Genomic DNA, 13,938 nt, shown 5'->3' on the forward strand with positions numbered 1-13,938 from the left:
AATATATGTAATGTGCTTAGAACTTTGACACCTAGTGAACATTTAATAAATATTAGCTGCTGTGATTGTTTTTACCATTATTATTGCTGTCATGCAGTGAAATTGTAAATGAGAAGGGAGAATGGAGAAAGGGAAGACAAAGAGAGATAATACAGTACTGTTGTTAATATAATTTGACTCTGAAAATAAGGTCCAAACCTACCAGGGGTCTTCCTAGTCTCTATAATGTCAAACTCACAAGACTACTGTAGGCGGCCTTTGGCACTGATATGCTGAGTACAGTATGCAATAGGAACTATAACTTGCAGCAGAGCAGTGCCTGTAGCAGTCCAACCCAACAGTTCAGCTTAGGTACAAAGGGACAAGGTCTCCATTGGGCAACTGCAGGAGCTGCCATGGCTTAAACACTGTATGCCTCATGGGAGTCAGACTATCTTGTAACAACTCCATTGCCACAACTTCCCAGGTTCCTCCAAAGAACCTGCCAGTTACAAAAGTCACCATACTCGAGAAGCCCAAGGAATGGTGTTCCCATCAAATATTTATAGTTCTTCCCAATCCAGGTACAATTTTTCAGTAAGGTTGTTGTTGCCATCTTATTATGACTTAGTAACATGTTGGCACATACCATCTTTATCTGTTAACATGAAAACAGCACTTGGATGTTAAATGAAGGTCAGAATAACATGCAGAAGGGGAAAGAGTGTTGAGAACTCTTTGCTCACAATGGAACATTTGTCTGTGTTGCAGGGAAATAGGGACTGTTCTAGTCTAGGAGCAATATGTAAGGGAGTTGAAATTTAAATAATTTGGGTGTGGAAGGTGAAAGAAATGTGCTATGGAATTGACAGCATGTCTACAGATCAGAGACACAACCTGGTTGGTGAAGTTTTGGGATCCTGGCTGATTACTGAGCTTATAGTGATGATGTTCCCCGGGTAACCCAGCTGAGCTATCCTCCCTAGAGCAGACTGGATTTATGACAACAAACAACTTCTTTTTAATACAATATATAACAATATGCTATCTGACTTCCAAAAGCAGAAAGGAAAACAAGCAGAGCCCAGAGCAATAGGTATTTATTACACCTACAGCCTAAAGGCACATGTTCCGTCCACCTCTCTGTCCATAGATATCAGTGTAATGATGATCTCTTTAGAACCTGAAATCCCTGATAGCCTGCAAGGCTTGCAAGATACTGAGGAGATGGGGTAACTTCCCTCAGTGAGGAATTCTTGGAACCTGGAAACAAGGTACACATTTTGAGGTCCTTATTTTTTTCTCTTTTTGCCTTGTTTTAGAAAAGCAAGAAAGTTCAGTCCTAAGAGAATGGATAACTGAAAGCCAGGATTGAAAGGTCTTAAGGTTCTTGGGCAAGAACACAAACATGAGGTCTGTGTGTTTTTCTGTTTGCACAAAAATATGTGCTCTGAGGTCAGTCAGCGTTCCCGTGAAAGCAGAATTGTGAAGTTGGGGAAACGTGCCTTTGGGTCTCACCTACTTCTATTTTTAGAGATTCTTCTTTTTCAGAGCCCCTTTGTCATTTCATTTTAGGATTTTATTCCTGGGTCATGCTCAGAAAGGGCTTATTGAGCTTTTTCTATGTTCAGGATAAACTAATTCCAGGAGGGATTCCAAAAAAAATTGTATTTTAATAGGCATCTCTCCTGAGTGAAAAACTGTTAAGAGCCAAAGGGACTGGGTCTTTCATAGCAAAATGAGGCAAAGAGGCTGGGGAAGGGAGAGTTTAGAAGTAAAGCAGAAGGCAGTGAAATCTTACGAGGCATGAGGTCTTTACTTAATGTTCTTGTTTGTTGGTCAGGCCACCCACAAACAGCAAAAAGACTCCAGAGCCCTCTGGCAGAACTTGAGAGAGTGTACCAGCCTCTGTGTGGGCCAAGACATCCACTGGGCCCCAGAGTGTGCAATGAATGGTACTTCTGGGCCATGTCTGTGGTTGCCCTGTGTGAGCTGTGGATGTGTTTGTACTTGAGCTGTAGGTGTGATTCCCATTAGCCCATGGTGAATTTGCAGTGTGAACTTCCTACTACTTTAAATCCAGACCTTTAATCTGTTTTGTGCTCTAAATGAAAACATTTGGGCAATATATGCAATAGAATATGTTCGTTATATGGATTTTAAAACCTATCACATAGGTAGCACTTAACAGAGCATTTCCCTATCCATTACTTTATTTGAATCTCCCTGATACTCTAAGGTCTAAATAGTGTAAATTGCTAGCCCCATCTTACAAAGAGGGATCTGTGGTTTGGACCAATGAAAAATTTGTCAAAGTGTATACTATAGACTGTACTGACTTGACTTCTCTATTCTTTGTACTTTACCATGCATAAGGTTTTATTGCAGAATTGAGTGGATACCTTGTTTCCCAAACACAGCAAGGTTCACCTGCAAGGCAGCGTCAATGCTGTACAGGGCATGAGGTCTTATAGATGGGTTACTGCAGGGGACAAACAGTGCAGGCTACAGATATGGGGATGTGCATAGTTAGGCAAATGAAATCCACGGGTTTTCTTCTGTCCTCTCACAGTTCATCAAAGCTGAACATGAACATCTTTAATGTCACTGTAATCTGTAATTAGAGAGTGTAAAATACTAACAATTGATAATAAAGTAGTTTGCAAGTTAAAAATCTGATCAGATGCTATTACTAAATATGGCAAATGAAAGAAATAAACATAAGGTCTTTACTTAATATCTTTGCTCTATGACATAGTTTATGCTTTATTAAGAACAGAATAACAATCTTTTTGCTATCCACATCTTCAAAAGAAATAGAAAAAGGTTTCTGTTTATTTTCCTAATTTGCATTTAAATAGATTCCTTTAATGTGTACAATTTATTAAGAATCAGATTTGTATATTTTTACTAAACTTTAGCCAGCATAAAAAAGTTGCTTAGCTTAGTTTTAAAAAAACACCAAAATGATGTTAAGGAGTACACACATAACATCCATCTTAATGAGACAAAACTATGTTGGTTTCAGACGAAGAGATGCGATTTCATTATTTAGTCATGAACTTTCCTCTGGAAGGAATTTTTTGGTTATATTACATTTTCTTGAATTCAGCATTTATAGCTTCTCAAAAGAGAAACATCAAAAATCTGAAAACACTATTCAGATATTTTCTTTAGCCCCTGCCCCCCCCCTTTACATCTTTGCATCAGTCTAGTTCACATGTCTTCAGAGCCAAATTCAGATAGATCAAATCATAAACTGTCCTAGCTGGAGAGAGCTTAGAAAGGGCCCACTCTCTGGAATTAGCAACTGTACAGCCTATAGCCAACTCTCTGGCTCACTCATTCATTCAATAAGTATTTATTGAGTGCAGTGGAGCTGTTTGAATCAGCTGTCCCGAGGCATCTTCATGCCTTCCTGATGGGGTAGCAGCAGAGGCAGCCACTGTTGGGTCTTGATGAGTAAGTGGTCTTAGGTAAGGGACAACATCTTTCTTGGACTGGAGCACTCCAATGCCCTTTGGAGGGTAATTGACCTGTGGCACCTAAGCAGAGGAGATCTGACAGCTGAGAGACTAGGAAGCAAGACAGTGTCTGGAGAAGCTTCTCACAGGCACTAAGTGAACAAAGCCCTGGGTATGAGTGAATTCTAGATTTTGGCTTCACTTTTCTGAACCTGTTTCCCATTCTGTGAAGAGAACCTGATGGTAACATCTGTGTAGGGATTTTTTTTTTTTAAACAAAGGGATTCAGTTTAATTTTAAAAAGTGGGGGGATAAAATGGAAGATGTAAAATGTGAGGAGGTGATCCAGAGTTGCTGAGCTTGCACTCTGCACTGTGGGGTTGGGGAGGCCACAGCCAGGGAGAGGACCCTGTTCCTCCAGTCCCCTTCACAGCTTGTCCCCCCAAACTCCAGCAGTGCTACTACTGGGGACCCAGGAAAGTCACAGTACAAGAAATCAAAGACTCCTTTCTTGTGGGTGGGGGTGTTTATGTGTGCAAAGGTGGGAAGCCACTCCCCGTGGACATAAGGGGCCTGCCTGTGGGTGCCACACGTGTTCCACAGTGACACTCGGACCCAGCGGTGCCCAGCTCTTGGGCTTCTGTGATCCTGAGTTTCTGGGTGGCCCACAGCCCCATCACTTCATCTTCTTGGCTTTCTTGAGGATGTCACACTTTTTCCTATTGGGTCGGTGACACTGCTCATAGATGCTGGAGATACGTTTGTAGTGCCACACCTCCTCCATCTTCTCCACGGGGTAGGGGTAGCTGGCTTCCAAGTAATGACGGATGAGCCTCAGCTGCGTAGGGTCCAGCTGCTTCTTGTTTCAAACCTCGAAATGGTTGTGAAGAGTTTGGGGAAGAGCCTGGCGAGGAGCAGGGTGCGAAGTTGTCCACAGACAGGCTCTGCTGCAAGATCTCGCACACCTCCTTGTCCTACAGCAGGTAGGGAGAAGGCACCGGGAAGTCGGGCGAGGGGACCACCAGCTGATCCAGGGGGATCTTACAGAAGTCCTTGCTGCTTCTTTCTGGGGGTAGTGGGGGCCCCTTCTACTCCTCTCAGAACCTCTTGCCATTGATTGCATAGCTGGCCAGGTCCCTGCACTCAGGGCCCAGAACGCGCACATTGCACTGCTGCTGGTAGGAGCGGCATTGCTCAGTGTCTGGACAGCTGCAGCACTCGTCCAGCTTGCCCACGAACTCCAGGGTGCAGATGCGGTCAGTTTTGACCTGGGGTTAGAGCAGCTGCACATAGTGGCGGATCAGCTTGATGTGAGCCAGGTCCAGCTGCTTCTTGCCCAGGGAGCTGCTGCAGTTGTACTGCTTGCACAGGTTCTCATGGGTGAAGAGCTCAGGGAAGGGGTGCACCAGCAGACAAGAGGCGAAGTTGCCAACAGACAGGCTGCTCTCATAGATGTTGCGCAGCTGCTCCTCTCTGAGCAGGCAGTTGGTGCCTGGCACCTCAAAGCTGGGCTACAGGATCTCCAGCTTGTCAGAGTCAATGGGCACCAGCCAGATCTTGGAGCACTGGCCGAGCTGCTTACCCTCAAAGCTATCCAACATCTTGACCATGGAGATGTCAGGAGAAGTCGTCCGGGAGGCTGGAGGAGTTGTAGCAGTCATCCCTTGGGGGTTCACTCTCATTGCCCGCCTCCAGCCCCAGGTCCTCCAGTTCATTGTTGATGTGCTAGGTGCACTGTTGCAGCCAAGCTTCCTCCTCCTGAATTTCAGGGAAGTAGATCTCTGTGTAGTTGTGGATGATCTGCAACTTCTGCTGGTCCAGTTCCTGCTTGCCGCCATCGCTGTAGCAGCTGTACTGCTCACCCAGTTTCTGGCGGTCAAAGAACTTGGGAAAGAGCCAGTGGAAGAGGAAGACAGCAAATACTCCCGGCAACAAGGCTTTGTCCAGGAACTCAATTAGGTCCTGTGTGTCTACCACGTGGCAGAGGCAATGGTGCTGCTCCTGTCCAGAGAAGGACCTCTTCCTGGTCTTTGTTATCCAAGAAGTGGCTGGTGTCCACTTGCTTAGCTTCAAAAAAGCTGGGGACCTGGCCTGGCTTGCTGTCCCCCATTTCCCGCTGGGCCCAGAAGTGGCTGAAGAAGTCATTTAGCTGCAGCACTCAGCCTGCCACACTGCTGTGTACTTCGCAGAGGGGTAGTAGAACTCCACATAGTTTCCGATAAGCTGCAGGTGCGGTGACTCCAGTTTCTGCTTGGCAGCAAAGCCGCAGGCACTGCAGCCTCAGGAGAAGTCCATGTCACTGAAGAGCTTGGGGAAGAGCTGCACCAGCAGCCAACAGGCTAAGTCACTGCCCAACAGGCTCTGGTCCACGATTTGCTTGAGTTCATCGGTGGTCAGCTGGTACTTGGGGGGTGGCTGGAATTTGGCCACCAGCTCAGAGGGGCTCACCTGCTTCTTGATGTGGCTCACCTCCAGGGAGAGCAGGTACACCTTGCTATGCAGCTGGGACATGTTGGACATGAGTGTGTTGAGCATGTAGAACATCTTCTGGATCAGGAAGTAGATATTGGGGTCACCATCAGTGGCCACCCTGGTGCTACTGCAGTCCAGCTTCTGAGGCTTGTTCAGCAGGCACAGTAGGGAGGAGCTGTTGCTGGGGTTCGGCTTCTCAAAGACCTCGTAGGTGTGGAGCAGGTCCCCCAAGGGCAGGTTCTTCTCCATGATCTTGTGGGAGATGCCATAGAGAGGCATCTTGTAGGAAGGGGTAGTTATGTCATTGCAGGGCTCCTCCTTGCCCAGTCATGCAGAGCCCACATTCCTGCCCCTGCCAGCCGGTTTCTCCATTGCCCTGGCAGGTTGAACTGTTCTCCTGGTTCCACATGCCTGCCAGCAGCACCTCGGGTATCAGCCGCCTCCTCGTCACACTGGCAACACTGGCTGGCTGGCCATCGCTGCCCAGCTGCCAGCCCTTGCTGGAGACTTGGAGGGTGGTGAAGACGCTATCTAGAGGGTGCTCCTCCGAAGTCCTGGAGCTCAGTGAGCAGTCCAGAGCAGCATCCTCACTCTCAGCCTACTGCATGGGGCTATTTTGACAGTGCAGGGAGATGCTGTGTGCCAGTGGACATTTTGAACTCAAGATCACCCAATAAATGCTAGGGCAGGACTAAAAACTGCTGTACTCTGTGAAACACTAGTTTTCTCACTGATAATTTTTCATTCAGAATGTTGGAAATATAAGTTATAGCAATGAATATACTAGTTTTGGTATTGGGGATTGAACCTAAGGCCTTTACACTGAGCTACCTCCTCAATGTTATTTATTTGTTTTTATTCTGAAACAATCTCTTACTAAGTCATTAAGTTGCCCAGGCTGGGCTTGATACTTGTGATTCTCCTACTTCAGTCTCCAGAGCAGGTCTTATCTTCTCTGCTTTTTATCTTTGGAACATTAGCTCCAGCACAAGCTAAACTTCAGATTGCCTTGCCTGCCAGCAAGCAGCTCCTGTGCTCCAAATGTAGAACATAGTATAAAGTGGAATGGCATGGATACAGGCCACTTTCTGTGAAGAGCGATTCAACGAGATGGATGGTTCTGTGGCACTCTCCACAGGCACCCATCTTTTAATTCATTTTTGCATTGCTTTCCATCCTGCTTGGCCCATGTCCAGATGCCCTTGCTCTGTAGTCCATCAGGGACGTGGTGCCGAGCAATATGGTCATTCTGGTGCTAGTAATAACTCAGCTGCTTATTTGCATATCTAAATGGTCATTTAAAAGAAAATATAGGGGAGGTCCTTTTTGGGCTACTGAGATATCCAATTAAGTATAGGAAGTGAGTACTTTCCATCACAAGTTCCAAGGACTTCAGGCTTTTCAGATTTTCATTAACTTTATTGATTCTTTTGTCAGTAAAGAAAGGAGATGACAAATTATTTTTAAATGGGTTTGGGAGGCAGAATTTTAAAGATCAAAAATTATAGAATGAGAATCATCTAAACTCCTGGGGCACCTGTCTTCTTTTCCCCTTGTCCCATGTAATAATTAAAGGAGAAAGAAAAGGTTTGACCACTGTGATGAGCGGCTGGCTGTGGCTGGTGGACACAGAATAGTGTACGCCACACAGATATCGACTCAGCTTCTACAGGAGCCCCAGCCTGAAACAAATCCTCTGACACTGGAAAGCGAAGAATGATACTTTTATTCTTTCTTAATTGTCAATGTAGGTAGATGGAAGTGACCTGAGTAATTCAAGTAGGAAATAATCGCCAAATCATGCGCATTTGCTTTCAGAAGATGATGTTTTTATACTTAGATATGAGTTGTTACAGCCCTGATCTCTCTCTCTCTGGGCCTCCAGACACATAAATCTAACTGCCTACAGGATATGTTGACCTGAAACTCTAATAAGCCTTTCAAACTCATTTTAGAGGAAATGGAACCCATTTCCATTGGGAAATGGAGCCCATTATCCACCCTCTACCTGACCCCACCCCATGTTCTTACCCTTGTCTCTAGATTGCCCCAGTGATGGCACCTTTAATTGCAAGTATCAAGGTGCCATGCCAGAATCTAGCTCTTCCTTACTCTTCCCTTCCCTAACAATGTTGATTGTCCATCCTTCCCCCAGTAGCTCTCAAATCTGCCCATTTCTCCACTGCCACTCCCTAATCAAGGTTTGCAGGCTCTCAGTCCCATCAGGACTGTGTAACAGCTTCATAGCTGTTCCAGCTTTTTTCCTGTAATCCACATCCCATGCTGCTATTAGGGCTCCTTCACACTTCACTGTCCAGCTTAGTGCCCTCTATCATCACCTTCTGTGCAGTGCACATTCCCTGAAACCTACATGCAGAGCTCTTCATGATCAGCCTATCCCACCTGCTTCCCAACCACAGTTCCTGAGATAGGCTCCAGAAGCACAACTGAGGTGCTTTCAGTGCCTGCCACACAATGGGGTGCCCCTCAGTTTTGTCCTGTGCTCACCCTGTTTGTGTCCCATTGGCTTTCACCTGGCTGATTCTTCCCTGAGTCAAGGCCCAATGCAGGGGTCACCTCCCCTGGGAAGCCTTCTCTGCTTCTCCTTCTCCACTCCCCAAAGGGTGGCTGAAGGACCTTCTTCTGTCTTTCCTGAAAAAGCCTCTGTTGTATCTCTAGATTTTTCAAAATTGTGATTCAATTGTGTGTATACCAAGTTGTACTGAAGTTGCATCTGTGCCCATGTCAGCTTCCCACACTAGCCTTTAAGTCACTTACTCTCCAGGACTACATTTTAATTATTTTTCCCTTTCTGTCACCTTGGATAGTGCCTGGCATGTGGCAGGTGCCCTGTAAATGTTGGTTGGATGTAACTGAAAAAGTGATTTCACTCTTCTGTACAAAGGGAAGTCATGGGATAGGGCCACAGATATGCCTCCAGGAAAGCTGATTCAGTCTTTGCCATCTCTGGAGCTGGTCTTGTCTTCAGCTTCTCCTGGCTCCACTCTGCAACCAGGCAGTAGCCTTTGTCCCTTCCTAATCCATGGAGCTGCAGCACCAAGAAGAGCAATCTCCTTCTCCAGGTGTACTTTTCACACCCTTCTTGGTGTATCACCTGAATGCTCAGAGGCAGAAAGCTACACAAAATCCAACTTACACTGGCTTGAATAATACAAAAGCTTTCTTGACTCAGGTTCTCAGGAAATCCAGAGACAAGGTGGAGATTGGGCAAGGCTCAGTCAAGCTCTACGTGTTTCCTGCAGTTGCCTTGACGCCACCCTTTCTCTGGGTTGGCTTCACTCCCAGACTTCCAGCAGAATGACTGCAGCAATGTGAGGCCAGCAATACACATGACAATATTAGAGGAATTAAAGGCACATTTAGAGAACTAGGGTTCTCTTTTTCCAGGAGTTTCCAACATACATCCCTAACATTTTATTGAACTCAATCAGATCACATTTTTATTTCTGAAAACACTCTGATGGTTGGGAAATACTGTACATTGACTGGGTTAGGTCTGGTGTCCTGAAGAGCTAGGAACACCCTGGAGCTGAGGTTCTGGTCAGCTTTCCTTGGAGTATGCAGGCTGCCTGGAGGAGGGGTAGATACCTAAAGGAAAACCAGTTTAGAGTTAGGAAGAGGAAATGGCTCAGTGCTCATTGTGCCAGCAGCAAGCAGCACTCTCTTCAAATCCCCCTCCTCTGGTTCCCATTGGGCAGTAGTATGAACCCTAGAAGTGCAAAGAAGTAGAGTTAGAAGTTGATTCTGTTCAGGATCAGTGCACCACTCTGTGTAGTTGAGTAGTATGCAAATTGGACAGGAGAATACAAGGATGCTCCTGTTGCTTTCTGTGAGTGATTCTCTCTAATACTAGTGCAGCAGAAAATGGGTTAGGCCTCCCTGATTACCCCTGACCATCTGTCCCAAAAGCAAGCATGGTGCCTTTTTGAGGATCTTTAAAGGTTTTTACAAAGGGCAGACATTCCAGGTAGTAAACAACTTCCTCTGCCATCTCCCTAATTCTGTCACTCATTTTCTCCTTTTTACTTAGAGGACTCAGGAACTGCTAGTGGATCTCTGTGCTAGAAATGAGACAGCTTCTGAGAAACCAGACTATGGCCCATCTTAGCTCTGAGAATGATGACTGGTTCTTACTGGGAACCTGCAAGTGGGATTTGTTTTCCTCGATTGTTCTGAATGTTTTGTTCTGTCAGACCCATGACACCTCTGATCACAATACTTTATTGTCCCTTCTAGATGTTTGACTGGATAAGCCACAACAAGGAATTATTTCTCCAGAGCCACACGGAGATTGGAGTCAGCTACCAGCATGCCCTAGACCTCCAGACACAGCACAATCACTTCGCCATGAACTCCATGGTAAGCAGAGGATCTATTCTCAACATGCCTGTGTGGCCTGATGGGGTGTGGGCTGGGCCAAAAAACGGAGGGGCATCCTGAGTAAGCATGGTGGTACATGCCTGTAATCCCAGCACTCGGGGAGGCAGAAGGATTGTAAGTTTGAGTCCAGCTGAATAATTTAGTGACTTAGCAAAACTCTGACTCAAAATAAGATATAAAAAGGGTTGAAGTTGTAGCTCAGTACAAGGATTCAATCCTTTGTCCCACCAAAAAAAAAAAAAAAAGAGAGAGGAAAAGAGAGAGAGAGAGATAGAGACAGAGCCAGAGAGACAGAGAGACAGAATGAGGAGCTTGGAACACACAGATCCTCTGGAGTCCATTTTTCAGATGGAGAGTGAGTGCAGGGCACATAACCATCCTGTTGTTCCTGGAGTAGATTATGGACCCTACTTTATACCATGAAAGGAATGTACTTGGGATGGTAGGAGGCCTTAGCTGAGGGAGGAACTAGAAGTTCCATTCCATTGACATTTTTTTGATCCCCAGCATGTGTGAGTCACAGAGCTGGAATAGTGAAAAGAGTCAAGCTGTGGCACACTGGGAACTGTAGAGTAAACTGGTACTGTTTACAGTGGAAAGAGAAAACCCTATGTGATACATGATTACTACCTAACTATTGGAAGGGCTGATTTGGAGAGAAAGGAGTAGAACTGCTCTGTGTTGGTCTGGGGGTGGCAATTTGAGGGGGAGGCATCACATGGCTCATGGGGTGGGGAGTGGGACTCAATGGAGTTATTGAGCTCTCAGGACAGGAGCTAAAGTCAGGTGCTGAAGGTGCTGAAGTCAGAGAAGACCATTTACCACCTCTGTGGTCCTTAGGAAATTTGCCCTTCTGAGCTTCAGTTCTTTCATCTATAAAATATAAGTAATAATAGCTATCTTGTAAGGTGGCTTGAAGATTCAGCGAGTTATGTAGTTGTCAAGCATTTGGAACTGTGCCTGGCACATGGTAAGTCATCAGTGAATGCTGGTATTATGATGCTGATGAGATAGGCATCCGGTCCACATGACACGTGTGACCCCTCACAAACCTAATACTTTAGCATACTGTTTTTTCCACACGGCTACCCCAAAGCTTTATTTTGAAATTCTGTCCATTACTTAAACCTATTATATCCCCAATGACTGAACCCTAAATGTGCTTTGACATATCTCTCTTATTCCCCTCTGTTCTTCCTTCTTGCACAAGGTTGGTCCAGAGGAATAGCTCTATCATTTCTATAGATCTGAAAAACAAAAGATATCTTTTCATTGCAGTGATGATGCTGGGAATAGGGCAAGTGTAGAAAAACACAAACCTGGAGGATTGCAGAGACCAGGAAGGAAGATAATTTCACTTTCTACTCACTTGCTTTAAATATGTTATGTGCTCAACTTAAAACACTAAAGAAGAAATAATGCTGGCCTGAAGTTGCTCAGTATCTAGTTGAAGAGAGAAAAATCATGATGTGCCTTGATATGTGCAATGATAGAGATAATGCTGAGCTAGAACCTTAAATCTCAGCCGTTAAAAACAACAAAGCTTTGTTTCTTGTTCTGCCACACACTTGTCACTAAAGGCATCGCAGTCACCAGGGACCAGGGTGGGTGGAATAACTGTTATTATAGATGCTGTCAATTGCTTTGCCAGATAGAATGTGGAGTCAAGCACATGCTGGCTTTGAAACTTTCTACCTGCAAGTGACACTCTCATTTCATTGGCCAACTTTCATGCACATTTCATTGGCCAAAGCCAATCACATTACCACATCTAACTCCAAATGACTAGAAACATGTTGACAAGGAGAGAAAAGGACAGTTGTGGCAGTCCTAACGAGTAACACAGAGAGCCCCCAAAGGGTGTTAGGAAGAGATGAACATACTGAGATTTGCCCAGAAAGATCAGTCTGGCTGCAGAAAAGATGGTTGTGAGACCAGGCAGAGAAATTATGCACATTGATTGTGTTATCAGCTTTGGCCACAGCTCAGTCTTGAGTCTTCATCTAAATGTAAAGATTCATTCCCTCCAAACTATCTTCTATAATTGTTTCTCATCTCTGGCTCACTTTAGTCACAGAGGAGCAAAGCAATTGATCACAGGTGATTAAGAATGTGAACTCAAATCTAGTCAAGTTTGATTATCTGTGTGCCTTGTGCATTTCCCCTGATGAGTGTCAAAAATTCTGTGCCAGAGTTTTCATGGCACCCATCCGCATAGCCCTGAGGCAAATTCATTTTAATAAGCAACAAAGACAAACATAATTAGAGAGGTAAGTTTGCCACCAAGCCCCTTGAAACAATGCACTACAAAGCTAAATGGAAAGAGCCTTTGACTCTGAATTATCTGCACTTCTGGTTTCCTCTGGTAGTATGGGTAACGGAGAATTAATGGTACTTCAAGAAAACCTTTGTTCTGATAAATTTACTGTTGAGGTCTCCATTTTTAGGACAGAAATGAGGGAAGAAATTTATTGGAGGAAAATATTTTCTGGAACTGGGAGCAAGAGAAGAGATTTAATACCCAAGAACCTATTAGCATGTTCCAGCCTGTCCTGAGCCTCCCTCCACCTTGACTGTCCCAGTGCCCAGAGGCCTCTTTAGCCTGATTAGGCTGGATTTCCTTTCAGGCTGCAGGATGAGGGTAGAGAAATCCCAGGTTGTTTGATCAAATTGCCTTTGTTAACTGGGAAGTTTGTTATTAAAAGGAACTTCCTACATAAAGGGATGGCAGCATCCCAAACAGGTGAAAGAAGGGAATTACAGGCTCCTTTTTCCTTGGCCTGTATGATGAATGTTGCTGCCAATAAACAGATGAATCCAAGTGGCTACTGCTGAAGCCCAGTTACTATAGGAATGATCAGCTCTTCGGGGACAGTAGGAATGTGGAGGGTTCTACAAATGCATTGAAACATTTCTGTCTCTACTTTTGGCAGTTATACACACACCTTTACATATATCCACAAATCTGTACATAAACATACATCTAGCATACTCTGTTTCAGGTAAGTTCTTTGCCATTGAATCTTCTGTGTATTATGGCTGAAATAGGCCAATAACTTTTCACTTTGGGAGGCAGTCACAGACCCCTTTGAAATCTAATGAAGGTGGTGGGTCCTCTTCCCAAAGAGAGAAATGTGTATGTGAACAAAAATTTTTTTTTGTACCGGGAATCGAACTCGGGACCTTGCACTTGCGAGGTAGGCGCCAGAACCACTGAGCTAAATCCCCGGCCCCAAACAAAATTTTTTTAGATACTTTCAAGAGATATAAGAGAATCCTAAAGCCTATCCATCAGTCCTCCCAATTTAATATTTCAAGAACATCATGACTTCTTTATTCATTCATTGAACAAAGAAAGGATCAGACATTGTGCTAGGGGCTGGGCGTATAGTGGTGAAGAAAACATAGATGGTTATGTGCCATCAAGTTTTCAGTAAAGAGATAGATGTTAAATACATCATCCCACAAATAAATGTGTAATTACAAACCCATAGTTTTATGTTAGAAGAGTAAGGGATGCTGTGACAGAGGGTAAACAAGGGCTAATTTAGATGAGGGAGAAAGATGGGTTACATTTTTCAGCTGGTAATCAACATTGAAGATTCGTTGTTCATTCATTGAT

The 13,938-nt window shown here is 44.7% G+C and overlaps 1 protein-coding gene and 1 pseudogene across 26 annotated transcripts in view; one reads left to right on the forward strand and one right to left on the reverse strand.

Moving 5' to 3' along the window:
• Positions 1-13,938, forward strand: part of Kalrn (kalirin RhoGEF kinase) — a 698,268-nt gene that overhangs the window by 270,495 nt on the left and 413,835 nt on the right. For all 26 annotated transcript variants that reach the window (XM_021259403.2, XM_021259427.2, XM_021259411.2 and 23 more), the window contains exon 6: positions 10,173-10,295. In XM_021259403.2, the coding sequence (XP_021115062.1) occupies positions 10,173-10,295 (123 nt within the window). The remainder of the gene's footprint in view (positions 1-10,172; positions 10,296-13,938) is intronic.
• LOC106009537 (BEN domain-containing protein 3 pseudogene) lies at positions 3,857-7,938 on the reverse strand (annotated as a pseudogene).

The sequence above is a fragment of the Heterocephalus glaber genome, unplaced genomic scaffold (genome assembly GCF_053883595.1).
Source record: "Heterocephalus glaber isolate CG9 unplaced genomic scaffold, H.glaber_assembly_v1.0 deba00000122, whole genome shotgun sequence".
NCBI classification, from domain to species: domain Eukaryota; kingdom Metazoa; phylum Chordata; class Mammalia; order Rodentia; family Bathyergidae; genus Heterocephalus; species Heterocephalus glaber.